The sequence below is a fragment of the Mandrillus leucophaeus genome, unplaced genomic scaffold (assembly GCF_000951045.1).
Source record: "Mandrillus leucophaeus isolate KB7577 unplaced genomic scaffold, Mleu.le_1.0 Scaffold139, whole genome shotgun sequence".
Lineage (NCBI taxonomy): Eukaryota > Metazoa > Chordata > Mammalia > Primates > Cercopithecidae > Mandrillus > Mandrillus leucophaeus.
The window spans coordinates 194114-207887 of NW_012101354.1; the positions used below are offsets into that span (position 1 = coordinate 194114).

General features: G+C 42.8%; 1 protein-coding gene across 1 annotated transcript in view; it reads left to right on the top strand.

The window, feature by feature from the left end:
• Positions 1-1106: 1106 nt before the first annotated feature.
• RPTN (repetin) overlaps positions 1107-13774 on the top strand; it is a 23081-nt gene continuing 10413 nt past the window's right edge. Inside the window, exons 1-2 of the mRNA XM_011973654.1 lie at positions 1107-1187; positions 1462-1549. Of these exons, the coding sequence (XP_011829044.1) occupies positions 1107-1187; positions 1462-1549 (169 nt within the window). The remainder of the gene's footprint in view (positions 1188-1461; positions 1550-13774) is intronic.

The following is a 13774-nucleotide window of genomic DNA, read 5'->3' on the forward strand; positions in this document are numbered from 1 at the left end:
CATGTGACTGAGGAAACAGTATTTCTAATGGTGGAAACAGCAAGTACAGAGGCCTTGAAGTAGGAGATTGTCATCACCTTCTAGTTACCTTTTCCTAACATTTCAAAATTACTTCTTACTTAAGGGTTTTGGAGGCCAAAACTGCACTCCATAATTTAGAAGCCAGTCCACTAAAGACTTTTTATAATGATGATGATAAAAAATAATCATAGTTTACATTCACTGAGGGCTTACTATGTGCCAGTCACTGTATAGGCTCATCTGGCTCACAAGCACCAGAGCCAGCATTCAAACCCAGGCAATCTGGCTCTAGAGCCAGGGTAGCTGACAGTATTTTTGTTTCCTTTGCAGTATACATTTCAGTAGCATCCATCATTTGATTCTCCTTTTTAAGTTATTCACCCTTAAAAAGGCATTTTTCCCATGGCATGCTATACGTTAGGAGCTGAGCTGTGAGCTGGGAAAACAAAGATGAATAAATCACCAATGGAACCCTTAGGAAGGCCACAACTCTGCATGGAGGAGAGGCAAGCCAGGAGAGCAGCACAAGGGATGAGTGCTGCACAGGAGGTGGCAACACAGTGCAGGCAGACACAGCCAAGAGGCTGGCAGACAGATGTACACACTAAGGCATGTGCTCAACTGGCAGTACAGCAATTCCTGGGCCCCCTTTCCTGGATCAGAGCCCACTGATCCATATGCATAATTTGGGTGGGTTTCAGTAATAATAATAATCATGCTAAGACATCTACCTACAGAAAATAATACTGAAAGCAGCTAACCTGTCTTGAGCGCCTACCATGTGCCAGCAGAGTTCTCAGCTCTTTGTTGTCATGAAAACTCCATGCTGTGACAGAGATAAGAGGCCCTGTAAAGGCCAGTGTCTTGTATGTTCACAATCTAAAGATGGACATTTACTGGGTAATAGGAAGAGAAAAGGTGGATATCAGGTCTACGGAGATAAGCCTAGAACAAAAGTACTGGCCCGATATTATGGGCAAGAATTCCTGCATTCTGGGAAGACTGAGGTAGAGAGACACTAACAGGAGACCAAGATCCTATAATAAAATCAAGCAAAAGCTGGATTTTCAAAGGAGGGACTCTGCATGAAGCTGAAGCTGCTGATCTGGTATCAGAGACTGGGCCACCCATATAAGGAGGCACAAGGACTGCTTACTGGTGAAAATGTAAGAGTGTAACAAGTGAGTGACTGAATTACAGCTGAATCAGCATATACAGATGGCAGCACAGATTAACATCTACTTTAGTATACAGTGTTTGGTATGCAAGTGTTGCAGTGTCTGCAACACTTCTGTCAGCCTCCCTTCTCACTTTTTCTCCCCTATCCTCCCCTAAGCCCTGAAATGTGCCATCCTCCCCTTCCCTCTTCTCCTGGGACAGGAAGGTGCTGCTGATTCTGATGCTTCATGAAGCTAATGATTTATTCATTCTCTGCCTCAGAATGAGTCCTTCAAGTTTGATGACAGTTTGCAGAACCAGGAACAGAAACCAGTTCTTCTGACCCCAGATTCAACTTCTCTTCCTGACAGTGCAGTTTCATGTGCTTCACACTATATTTCTCACTAAATGTATTAATTTGCATTTGACAACGATTAAAATTCATATCATTTTCCTGCCTATTCTGGATTAAAGAGAGATGTTCACTCAAAACCACCACTGAACAAACAATGGAAATGATATTCACCTGCTTCCCTGTCTTTTTCTCACCCCATTCATAGTCCTTTCGTTGTGGAAATCTCCCACCTCCTCTTCTGCAAAATGCATGGCTCTCCAAGAAGCATTTGATGAGAGCCTTACCCATGATACTAGGTGGCCATGGGAATGTATTATGAAAGGCCAGGTTATGGCAAAGGTGAGAGTGTGGCTTTAAACAAATTCTATAAAATGTTATACTCTCTGTAGTCCACATCCTCAAGACTTAAATTAACAGCACAAATCTTATTAGCCTCACAAAGTTCCTTCATTGTTTCTCAAATAGCATAGTTCAGGGAGCATCTCACCACTGTGGATGGCCAGTGTATTAAATCATAAGAGCAATTAATCTCTGTTCATAAAGTACTTGAGCTCCTGACACATCCTATAAGTGTAGGCCTAAATAAACTTAGGACTGTACCCAAGGAGGTCAGGATCTCAGATGCTCAGTGAGTTTCCAGAAAGGAGATAACAGCCAGGCCACCTTGGAAGGGAAGAAGAGCAACACACTGACTGCATAACCCCCTGTACCAGGTACCAGGCTAAGTACTCACATACTTTAGCTCATTTAATTTCTTCAACAATCCTGAGCAGAACTGGGATTCCCACGCAGATCTGCCTGACCTCACAGTCATGTTCTCTCTGCCTTGGACTGCATCCGTAAATGTGACAAGAGGAAAACATAGAACATAGAGTCCTGGAACAAGTATACAGGTCACATGCTTGTGTTAGAAAGTTTGAATTCTGACTATAGTTTTGCTATTAACTTCTTGTGTGACCCTGCATGACCTTGCAAAAATCACAGTCTCTCCTGAGACAATTTTTTGCTTTTCAAAGGCAGGAAAGCTCTGGATACTTGAAACATTACTATGGAGCCTGAGAGGTTTGAGATGACAGGAAACCTCCCTGCACTCACCTTCACCAGCCCATCTCCTCATGGCACAGAGATGGGACATGAATACCCTGCAGAGGGGACTCCCAGCCTCTTCTCTTGCATATAGCAGGTGCAGCCCAGGTAACATTTTGCAACAAAATCCTGCCTGGGCCTCTCCCTTTGCTGCAACTTTTCCTCCCCTATCCTCCCCTAAGCCCTGAACTGTGCCATCCTCCCATCCCCTCTTCTCCTGGGACAGGAAGATGTTGCTAATTCTGATGCTGCACAAAGCTAATGATTTCTTTCCTGCAGGGTGACTGGGGCCATGTGGAGCATTTGTGACCACAATAAAGAGATTGAAGATTAAAGGAGGATGATTAGGCAGAATTCCCATAGCAAAGTGGTGTGGTAATTTAGCCAAGTCGTGGCTCAGGCACGCAGAAGGGTGTGAAGCCACTGTGGCGTAAGCGTCAGGGGCAAGAGCAGCAGAAGAGATAGCACTTGTCTGGGCTAGTCCCACTGTGTGAGAAGAATTGATGATAATGAAATTTTGTTCTTACTCCAACCTGACCGCAGCTCTGCCATAATCTCTTCCCAGAATCCGTTTGACTGTTAACAGTTCTATCTTCCTCACTAAGCATTCGTCAAGAAGATAAATGAATAAGTGAATGAATGAACCAGGCAACCAGTGGGGAAAACTCTTACTTGGCTTCCAACTCCTCAATCATATCTTCTTGTTTCTTGAATATGCCAAGATTTTGCTAGGTGGACATGACAAGTAGATGTATTATGCAAGCATCAACTGCCCCCACTTATGGGACCAGGCAATAAATCACAGAGGACTGGTGACAGCACCCCTCCCCAGTCCCAGATAATCTCCACCAAAGCCCCTACACCATCCCCTAGTAGCCTCTAATACTCTTGCTGTGCTTTGCTGGCAAAGACCTCAGAAGGATTCCTTTCCTTACTCAATCCTTCATGAAAGCTCCTGGCATTACCTGATTTTCTCTCCCTGCTCTCTCAGGACCCTGGATCTGGCATCCTACTATGCCTGACAGCTAAGGGAATAAGACACAGGCATGAGCTTCTTGGGGACAGTAGGCCATCTGCTCCTCTGGGGAGCCTTTGAATTGACACCTACGAAGAACGGACTGGGCACTGGCCTACCTGAGTCAGAAGCAGGGCAAGATGACCTTTAGAAGCCCTGATGAATCTGCTTCTGACCAATCACTGCTTTCAACTTGCTTGCTTCTCCCCGTACGCATGACCACATTCAGCTTCCCTGCTGGTGAGAGCTGGGGCTCTTAGGCTGTGCCTCAGTTCCCACCTCTCAGTTTGGCCTGGAAACTTTAGCATGCAGATATTTCTGGAGAAACTAAAGCAGTTCCTCTGTTATGTCTGCATGTAAACTCTTCAAGATACCAGCAACCATCTCCCAAACCTCCTGAAATTATCACAGCCCACCACTGGTTCATCTACCAACAGCATCTTCCTGCCCCATACGCTGTAAGGCTCTAGAATTTTCACAAATTACTCTTTTTATTTCCAAGAGCCAACAAGTTACAAATAAGTTCTAAATCCCAAATGAACACTGCTCAGGGGGCACAGACTTGCAGAGGTAAAACGCCATCCAGTTCAGTCACCCACTGGGGTCCCAGCACTATGGCAGGGCTCATGGGAGAATCAGAAGGAGAAATCAGGGCCTCTTCCCTCAGAGAATTCGTCACCTAATTCAGAGGCAAGAATTATACATTGGCAACAACAGAGAGTGCTAAAGAGCCACATGAAATAAGAGCCTAGTTATGTTTTAGAATCTCAGTCTACCACAGGCATTGGAGCTAGAGAGAGCCAGTCAATCTCACATTTAAAGAACACCCACCTTGAGGATGACAAAGAGAGCTTATAGGAGACAGTGAGAGAAAGGAGGAGAAATCTTTCCTTCATAGTGAGGAAGAAAAATATGGTCTGGAGGTAGGGAACATAAGGTTGATTTGCACTTCAGCTATGAGAGGAAATATTCTTTCCATAGGGCATACACCGAGTAAACGACTTTGTAACTTTACTTCATCCTCTTCATTTACATAGGGTGTACCCCAAGTACAGGTTATTAAACTCCCAAAAAATCTATAACAGGGCCCCTAAGCCCCTATGCTCAGGCCTGCTCCCACACTCTGGAGTGTTCTTTCATTTTCAGTAAATCCCTTCTTTCTTTCCTTGCTTTGTGCATTTTGTCCAATTCTTTGTTCAAGATGCCAAGAACTTGGACACCCTCCACTGTTCACAATAGAGCTCAAGTCCAGTGAGATAGACAGGCAGAGACCCAGCCATCTATAAGAATACAAAATAGAACATTATAAACACCATGAAATGACTGCAGAGCATGCGGAAAGAGAGAGGAGAGTCTGACTAGGAAGACTCAGAAATGTTTTCATAGAAAAGGTGAATATTTAAATGTGTTTACATGGCTAGAATTTAGATAGAAGATAGGGAGAAAAGGATCCAGGAAGAAGCCAAGTGAATAAAAACAGAAACAAGAGGAAGTGGAGGGTTGACTTAGAGAACATCAAGAAGTCCAGTGTGGTTGGAAAGAAGTAAGAATACATCCCTGAAAAAATCTGCTTGCTATGGAAGGCCTTGAATAGCATATTAAAGTTTTGGGACTTGATTCTTATGGAAAATTATAACCCTTTATTCTTAAAGGGCATGATAACCCTTCTTGAGAAGAGAGAATTCCTCTGAGAACAGTGTGGAAAATAAATTAGACAGGAAGATTGGAGGCAGGAAGATCTGTTGATAGTTACACAAAAGTCCAAGCAAATAGTAACCAGGACCTCTCCTGAGGGATGACAGGAATAAAGATGAGGAGGAGAGAGAGACATGAAGCAAGTTTATACAGAGTCTCAGAGCACAGGAGACCTCTGGAGGCACAGACTTGCAGAGGCGGAAGTCATCCAGTTCATCCAGCTGTCACTTCAAACCTCTTCCTCATTTTATAGATAAGGGGGGAAATAAAGTCACAATGTGGAAGTGTCTTTCCCAAGTTCACAATGAGAGTGAATTCAGGGCCCTGAAGAGAAGCCAGGGCTTCCAAGTCTCAATTCAAGTGATCTCTGGTTCACCAGGGTGAGGAAAGGCCAGGAAGGGCTGCAAGGAAAATCAGGAGGAGACCTGACTGTTCTCGAAAGGGGAATAGGCAAATGCCTGAACATTGGTTTCCATATACCATATTCCCTAAATTCACCTCTTCCCTTCCTGATGGAATTGATGAGGGGAGGGGTGGCAGTGAGAGAACTGAAAACACTGATGGCACCCCAAGGGAATTGCTAAAATCCCTAAAACACAATGGGAACGTCACAGATTACAAAGCTATTTACCTATCTTCCCTACCCCATTTCCTCCACTCCCACTTTACCTCAAGACATATGCATTCCTTCAGTCACCAAACCTTTATCAGGTGCCTACTACTGTGGGTTTTCTGGTAGCTGCTGGGTCAGAAGATTGCGCAAGACCCTTGGGAGATCCAGAGCCACAGTTCAACTCCACAGCCCTTGCCTCTGCCCAGCTGTATCTCGGCCGGGCAGGTTTAGCCTGTTGGCATCCTCAAGTCAAGGTTTTTAAACCAACCACTCTACTCCAGAAATTTCTTTTAAAAAAAAACTCAAAACAGTTTGGCAGTTCCTCAAAAAGTTAAACACAGAGTTACCATGTGACTCAGCAACTCCACCCCTAGGTGCATGGCCTGGTTGCAGAGGACTAAAAACGTACATCTGTACAAAAAATTTGTCCACGAGTGTTCACAGCAGCATTATTCAAATAGCCAAAAGGAGGAAACAGCACAAATGGCCACCAGTGGAGGAAAGGATAAGCAAAATATGATACACTGTCTATTCATATAATGGACTATTATTCAGACTTACAGGAAAAGAAGTGCTAAAACCTGCTTCAACATACATGAACCTTAAAAATATTGTTATGTGAAATAAGCTAGTCTAAAAAAAGACCACGTATTATATGATTCCATTTGCATGAAATATCTAGAATAGGTAAATCCATAGAGACAGAAAGCAGATTAGTGGCTGCCAGAGGCTGGAAGAGGGCAGAATGGCAGATGACTGCTAATGGGCACAGAATTTCTTTCAGGAGGATCTTAGTAACAGCTGAACAAAACTAGATAACATTGAATCATACACTTCAAATGGGTGAATTGTATGGTATGTGAATTATATCTCAGTAAAGCTCTTTAACAAAAAGAAAAAGAAGAAACTCAGAAACCTGACCTGAATGATCCAAATTCTGCCATCGTCAGTCACTTTGAAGATCTCAGTTTTGGTCTGTAGCCTTATTAGCCATGTGCTAGGAATTACCTAAAATTCCATGGGCTGTGTTAGCAGTGATTTCTGACACTTCCTAGTTCATTTCATTGTGGGGAAGATATGGCCTGTGATCTTGGGGAGAGGAGCAATGCTGGCTCTTGTATCCAAAAACAAAAGCCTACAGTAGAAGAAAAGGCTGGGCTGCTAGCTGGGGAGGAGGAGCACAGCTCCAGACTGAAACCTGTGCACTCAATCCCCAGGAAACCTAGGCTTCCTTCCTTGGGCTCAGAACACATTTTCTGACAGAGTAAAAATATTGCTGATACCAGAGTTACCTTCATAAACCATCGACTCCCACAGATGTTATTAAAAGGGAAATGGCCTATAATTAACAGGACGGTAATTCACCTACAAGAAAAGATTTTTAAATGGGAACTTATTTGTGCAGATGATAATAAATGACCTTTCAATATCTAGAGATCTCAAAGGGTTTTATGTCTACTAATTAGCTGCGCTCCTCTCCAGGGGAAGGTGTTCATTTGCCACATCTGCAGTTTATCCACCTGCTTAATGCCAAAGGGACAAGCAGGAAAAAAGTGCCTGCCCCAGCATTACACAAGGGTCTTCCCTTGTAATACAATAGCCATCCTCTGAATCCCGTAGGATTAATCTCAATAGACACCCAACATCTCAAAAGAAGGAAAAAGGAAGTCTGAGAGTTCCATGATAATTATTCTTAATGATTTGGCCAAAATATCACAAGGAGACTCCCTGAAAAGTCCATTAGCTCAAAACAGTACCTGTCACACCCACTAGGCACATCTGCATCCCAAGGGAAATGGACAGCAAAGGCTTACAATAAGATCAAGAACTGCAGGGAATGGGCAACAAATGGAACTTCTTCAGTCTCATGTCAAACCAGTGCCCAGAGCAGTCAATTGTAAAGAGAGAAGGGTATTCTTTTTCTCTGTGGGTTTCGTTTCTGTAAATAGAAGCATCTGGCTTATCTCCCCAAATAGATTACAAGGTCCTTTAGTGTTGAAACCATCTAAGTTCTGGAGAAACATAAGAAAATAATAAATATTTGACTGGTTAAAGGTCAAGAGATTCTCATTTCAAGGTCAGATTCCTTCACAATATGTCATAAGGAAGTTACCCTGGTATTACTCACTTCAGTCTATGTGGAAAGTTATTTCTCTCATTGGGGAGGCAGTAATCACCAGTCCTGTTCCAAAAGAGGCAACATAACATAGGGGCTGCAAACAAGGGCTTTGGAATTAGGAAGACATGAGTTCAAACCTCAGCTCAGCCAGTTGCAGGTTGTGTGACCTTGAGCGAGTTACTTATCCTTCTCTGAGGCCTAGTGTCCTTGTTTGAAAAATGAAAACAATATTCTCTGCCTCATGGAGTTTCTGTGGGCATTAAACAAGATAATAAGTTTCTTATAGATTTGGAATATTAGACCTTTGTCAGGTGCATAAGATGCAGCTGGAGGCCATTATCCTAGGCAAATTAGTGCAGGAGCAGAAAACCAAATACCACATATTCTCACTTATAAGTGGGAGCTAAATATCGGGTACTCCGGGACATAATGATGACAACAATAGACACTGGGGACTACTAGAAGGGGGAAGAGGGGAGAAAGAGTTGAAAAACTACTGGGTGCTATGCTCACTATTTGGGCAATGGGATTATTCATATCCCAAAGCTCCACACCAAGCAGTGTACCCATGTAACAAACCTTCACATATACCCATGGAATATGAAATAAAAATTGAAATTATTTTTAAGGAGATAATATATATAAAATGCTTAACGCATAGCCTAGCACACAATAAGACTTCAATAAATTGTAGCTTAAAACATCTTGCCTTTGAGACCAAAGGTCACACAACACGACTGCATTTAAAGCTGCGAAACACATTGAAAAATAATTTTTAAAAATAGTGTAGGTCCTCATAAAATTTATAAATGTTAATGAAGAAACAGGACACCCATAATTGACTTCTCCATTTTCCACAGAGAAAGACTGAGAAGCACAAATTTCTGAGGGCTTTATCAAATATCTGAATAGAGCAATGTTTAAATATGACCTCTAAAGCCATTGCTAACCTTAAGATTGGCATGACAGAATCTCAGAATGCCAATGCCAAAAGAAAGTTCCAACTCTCTCCTTTTACAGATAAAGAAACAAAGGTCACATTTGATGATTCCTTCAAAGGTGTTTTATTTCTAGCCCTGTGGCCTCCCCCTTCTTCCCTCTAGTCAACCCCTCTCTACCCTATCAATGGCAGTAATACCTGTGAAGCAATTTGAACCACAGAAAAAGATCTTGTGTATCCCAGTGAGACTGAATTTTCAATCCCAGTGACATTGAAAGTTCTTTAAGGACAAAGACTACATTTTATCTCAGTGCCCACAAAGGGCGCCCTCTGTATGGTCACAAATACTAACTGATTAACTGATTGGCTGATCAACATAGTTCTCTGCCTATTCTATCAGAATGTATTAAGTGTTAAATGAATGCGCACATAGCAGATCCAACTCTTAAGAACATAGTCTTTCTCTCACTGCAGCATCAAACAAAGAGAACTTCCCATCTAACCAAAAGAAACAGTTGCTAGAGAGCCACGGAACATGCCAAGAGAAAGGGGACACAATATTGTCGTTCTGTGTCATGATGGCTATTGTCTTCAACCCCGGCCCATCCCACCCCCACTCCTCTTATTTGCCTCTGGGGACACCCAAATCCTCCCTAGTTCTTTTATTCTAACAGGTGAGAAGAGATATAACTGAAGAGCACTAAGTAGAGACGCAAAAGTATAAGGAGAACCTTAATGTGACCCAGCTCTCAGAATTTATGAACAGACTTAAGAAAGTCCTGACCTGTGCTGGGAGACCCCAGACAGCTAAGGGTGCAAGCTGGAGGGAGTATAACAAGACTACAAAAGGCAGACCTGGGAAATGCCAATAGAAGCACTGGATCTTAGACCCATCAGTCCCCCTTCAGAAGTTACATTTCTTCAGTGTACCATAGTTCTACTAGTTATCTAGACTTAAAGACTTGGAATCTCACCTAGTGTTCCCACTTTCCCTGCCCCTCTTCTAATCTGTCCCCAGACCTCATCCCTTTATTCCTGCTATTATCCATCTACCTTCCCATAGTTTTGAACTACTGCATCCAGGTCGAAGTCCTTGTCACTTCTCACCCGTGCCATATCATAGACTCCTAACTGGCCTCACTGCCCCGTACTCCTCTTTCCAATTCATTTTGTACACCACAGTTTAGGGTGACCAACTTGGTCCAGATTGCCCAGAACTATCCCACTGAAAGTCTCATGTCCTGGGAAACTCCTTAGTCCCAGACAAACTGAGACATCTGACCACCTACAACAGAGCCATTAGATTCTTCCTCTAAACAATGCTTTGATTATGTCACTTTTCCTGACCAAAACCCTGCTTCTCCTTTCTCATTAAAACAAACCATAAAGTAGGCCCCAAATCTGCCTCAGAGAATGTCTCAGAAAGCATATCGGGCTAGAGTGAGGAAACAAGTAAACCAGGCCTCGCTTTAGTCATAGCCCGTGAAACCCTTGGCAAATACACTCAACCTAGCTGAACCTCAGTTTCCTTATCTGAAAAATTCAGAAGCTAAGGCTAGATTTCTCTTTCAGATCCAAAATTTTCTAAGTCTACTCTTCTAAATCCCTCTGCTCAACGCAGACTTACCAGCTCACTTGAATCCAAACACAACATACAAACTCTCACCTTAGTACATTTGATTCTTCCCTTCTCCCCACTCAGAAGTCCTTTGCTTTCTTCTCTGCCCACCTGAATCCTTTCAGGAACAACATGAAGCTCACCTCCTAAGGGACGTCCAGGCCCAGCCACAAAGACTGCACATGCACCTAGGTTTCTAATACTCAGCACTTAGCATGTCCTATCCCTGGAGTTCAAAGTATTTTTCTATGCGAAGCTTCTTTATTCCAACTGAACTAAAATCTTTCTGCACTGTTGTGATTCCCTTGTAGAATCCTGAACACACAGTAAATAATAGCAAGTGTTATTAAAATTAACAGATTGGCTGATGGATACATAGGAAAAGGTCCAAACAGGGATCTAGATGTGAGACTAATGTTGAAATACAGGTGAGTCTACAGGTTTTTGCACCTTACATAAGATTCTTCAGTGCTTCCATAATCCAATAATTCATTTACCCCAAAAATATTTACTAAGAATCTCCCATGCTCAAGATACTGTGCTGGCATCTAAGGGCATGGAGATGGGAAATGAACAGAAGCTGGGGTCTCTAGCAGCATTTCTGTCTCACAGATATCATAAACCTCCATGTTGTCCCTCAACTCAAACTTTTCAGTAGTAAGTCTTAGAAGGCTTAAGTGGTAGAATTTCCACCATCAGCACCCCTCATCCCCAAAACTGACTATGTGTCTACTTCTCCCAACTAGCCTGTGGAGTTGTTAAATGAAAAATAATCGTAATTCAAAATAAGTTAATAGGTTAATATCCAAATATCTACCAGCACAAGAAAAAGGTTAGTCTAAAAGAAACCTCTTCCAGGGACTATATTCTGGCCAAACAAATAGAATCTCTAGTTCCAACTTTGACATATGTTTGTAAGTAACCATGTAGATATCCTTCTTCAGTATGAGTTGACTGTTGCCCTCTATTAGTATTGGCAAGTGACATATATTAAGGATGAACTCAGCCAACACCTCTGTCTTTCGGGACCCTCACAGCACAAATACATACACACACAAACACATCCTCCTAATTAAATGGGGCTGGGACTTAAACAGTGTCACCTACTGTAGTGACAAACAGGTTCATGAGCAAGTGGGGGAAGTAAATAAACCAAACGGTTTGCAGAGGGAGAGGTCAAGCTGGGCTGAGCTGGGCTGGGACCACAGTGATTCAGGCTTTGCCACAGAATGGGTGTCTCCTGGGATGGCCTGGTAGGATAATTAAAACTCCTATAAATAGGATGAGTTTTTAGGTTTCCAATATCCTCTCTGACTCCTGAATCTTCTGCTCCTTCCTCCTCAAGCAGGTAAGATATGCACGGGGGAGCACTGGTAGTATCTACAAGGCTCTCAAGCGCCCTATAATACACCAGGCTGGGGAGGACTGAGACTAATTTTTGTGGGTAATAGCCTTGGTTACCTTCTGCTTCCTTTCTCTGCCTCTATCTGAGAATATGACAATAGCTGGGATGGACTACTTCTGTGCCTGTGAAATGCAAGTGCCTTCACTTCAATGTGTCCTAGGCATCCCAAAACTGAGGGCTGTAACTATTGATGAATAGCTTAGTCTCCCACAGTGGAGCATTTACTTTTTGTGCAAGTTAGGAAAGACCTAATAATTTAGGGCCAAGGCCCAGGCCCATGGACCCAGCAATGCTCAAGTCTCATTGCATTGAATTACAACAAGGGACTCAGCTTGTCCCATGTGATCCATTATTTGTCACTTATTCTTATAGACATCACTGTTTGTATGCTTTGGGCAGTTCAATGTGCTCTGCAGATAGGGCTTCAGTTTGGAGGCCTATAAACCCACTAACTGGAATTTTCATACCACAAGAAAAAAATGTAACTGAGATTTAGATCCCAAAAGACCCAAGTCTCCCAGCATGGCCAATGTGGACCTAACTGATTATATATACCTCCTATAATCTGTGCCCTTAATTTGGCTATGTACCCACTTGCTATTTTTATCTGTAACAGCTTTTATGTTCATTGATTTCATTTTATAAGCATGTCCCAAAATCATCCAGGCCAGAAGCATTTGCTGGAATTTAGCCTCCCAGAAAGCTTCCTTAGACCATGAAGAGAGACTTTCAGCCTTCTTCCTTGCTTAAGAAAGGCTTGTTACAAGACTGAAACCTGTTCAGTGGGATCTGTTTAGTGCTCCCTCCAGTTTGCTAGTTGTTAGTCGAAAATTATGCCCTACTATGCTAGCTTCTGGCCCTGCCTCTATTGGGCTTCCTGGCCTCCCTTCCTTTTGTTCTGATATGAGAGTTTCAATCAAGCGAATCCTACCTGGAGTAGAGGATGGGACATGTAAAACACCTGCAATGCATTTTTTGTTTTTTAAGAAATTGTCTCTTTTTATAGCAGGGGAACCAAGTTTGCACCATCTCCCACTACAGCAATGATATTTGGTCCCTGACTGTGAGTCAGGGCAAAGGAGGGGTACAGCTAAGAAGGGGCTCTCTCACTTCTTAAACTTTTTCCCAGATCCAGAGGGTTCACTTTCCCTGTGGAAATGCTGTCTCATGGTCATTATCCTAAGGGCAGGAGAAATCTTGTTTCTTCTTTTAGGTTCACCTGTATTTGTCAAAATGGCTCAACTCCTGAGTAGCATACTCAGTGTGATCGAGGTGTTTCACAAATATGCCAAAGAGAATGGGGACTGTGCCTTACTATGCAAGGAGGAGTTGAAACAACTGCTCTTGGCTGAGTTTGGAGACATCCTCCAGGTGAGATACACAGACACATAGCCCCATGGGATCAAGTGTGAATGACTCTGACACCTGCACCAGAGTTGGATGCATTGTTTTATTTGGTCTTGCTCCACCCTATAACAAAAGGAATTTCAGGCAGTTCCTTAGTAGTTCTCTCCCAGCATACACACAAACACGCGCACACATACACACACACACACACACACACACACACACCTCCTTGTATCTGAGTTTGAACAGGAGGGAGTATAACTTCAAGGTAACAGGGAATAATTTCTCAGATGAAGACCTAAGATTCATACCTTGATTTCTATATTTTAGTGCTATCCACACATCTTTTCATGTATTCATTCATTCAACCAATAAAGAGTCACTGAGCACCTGCTCTACGCC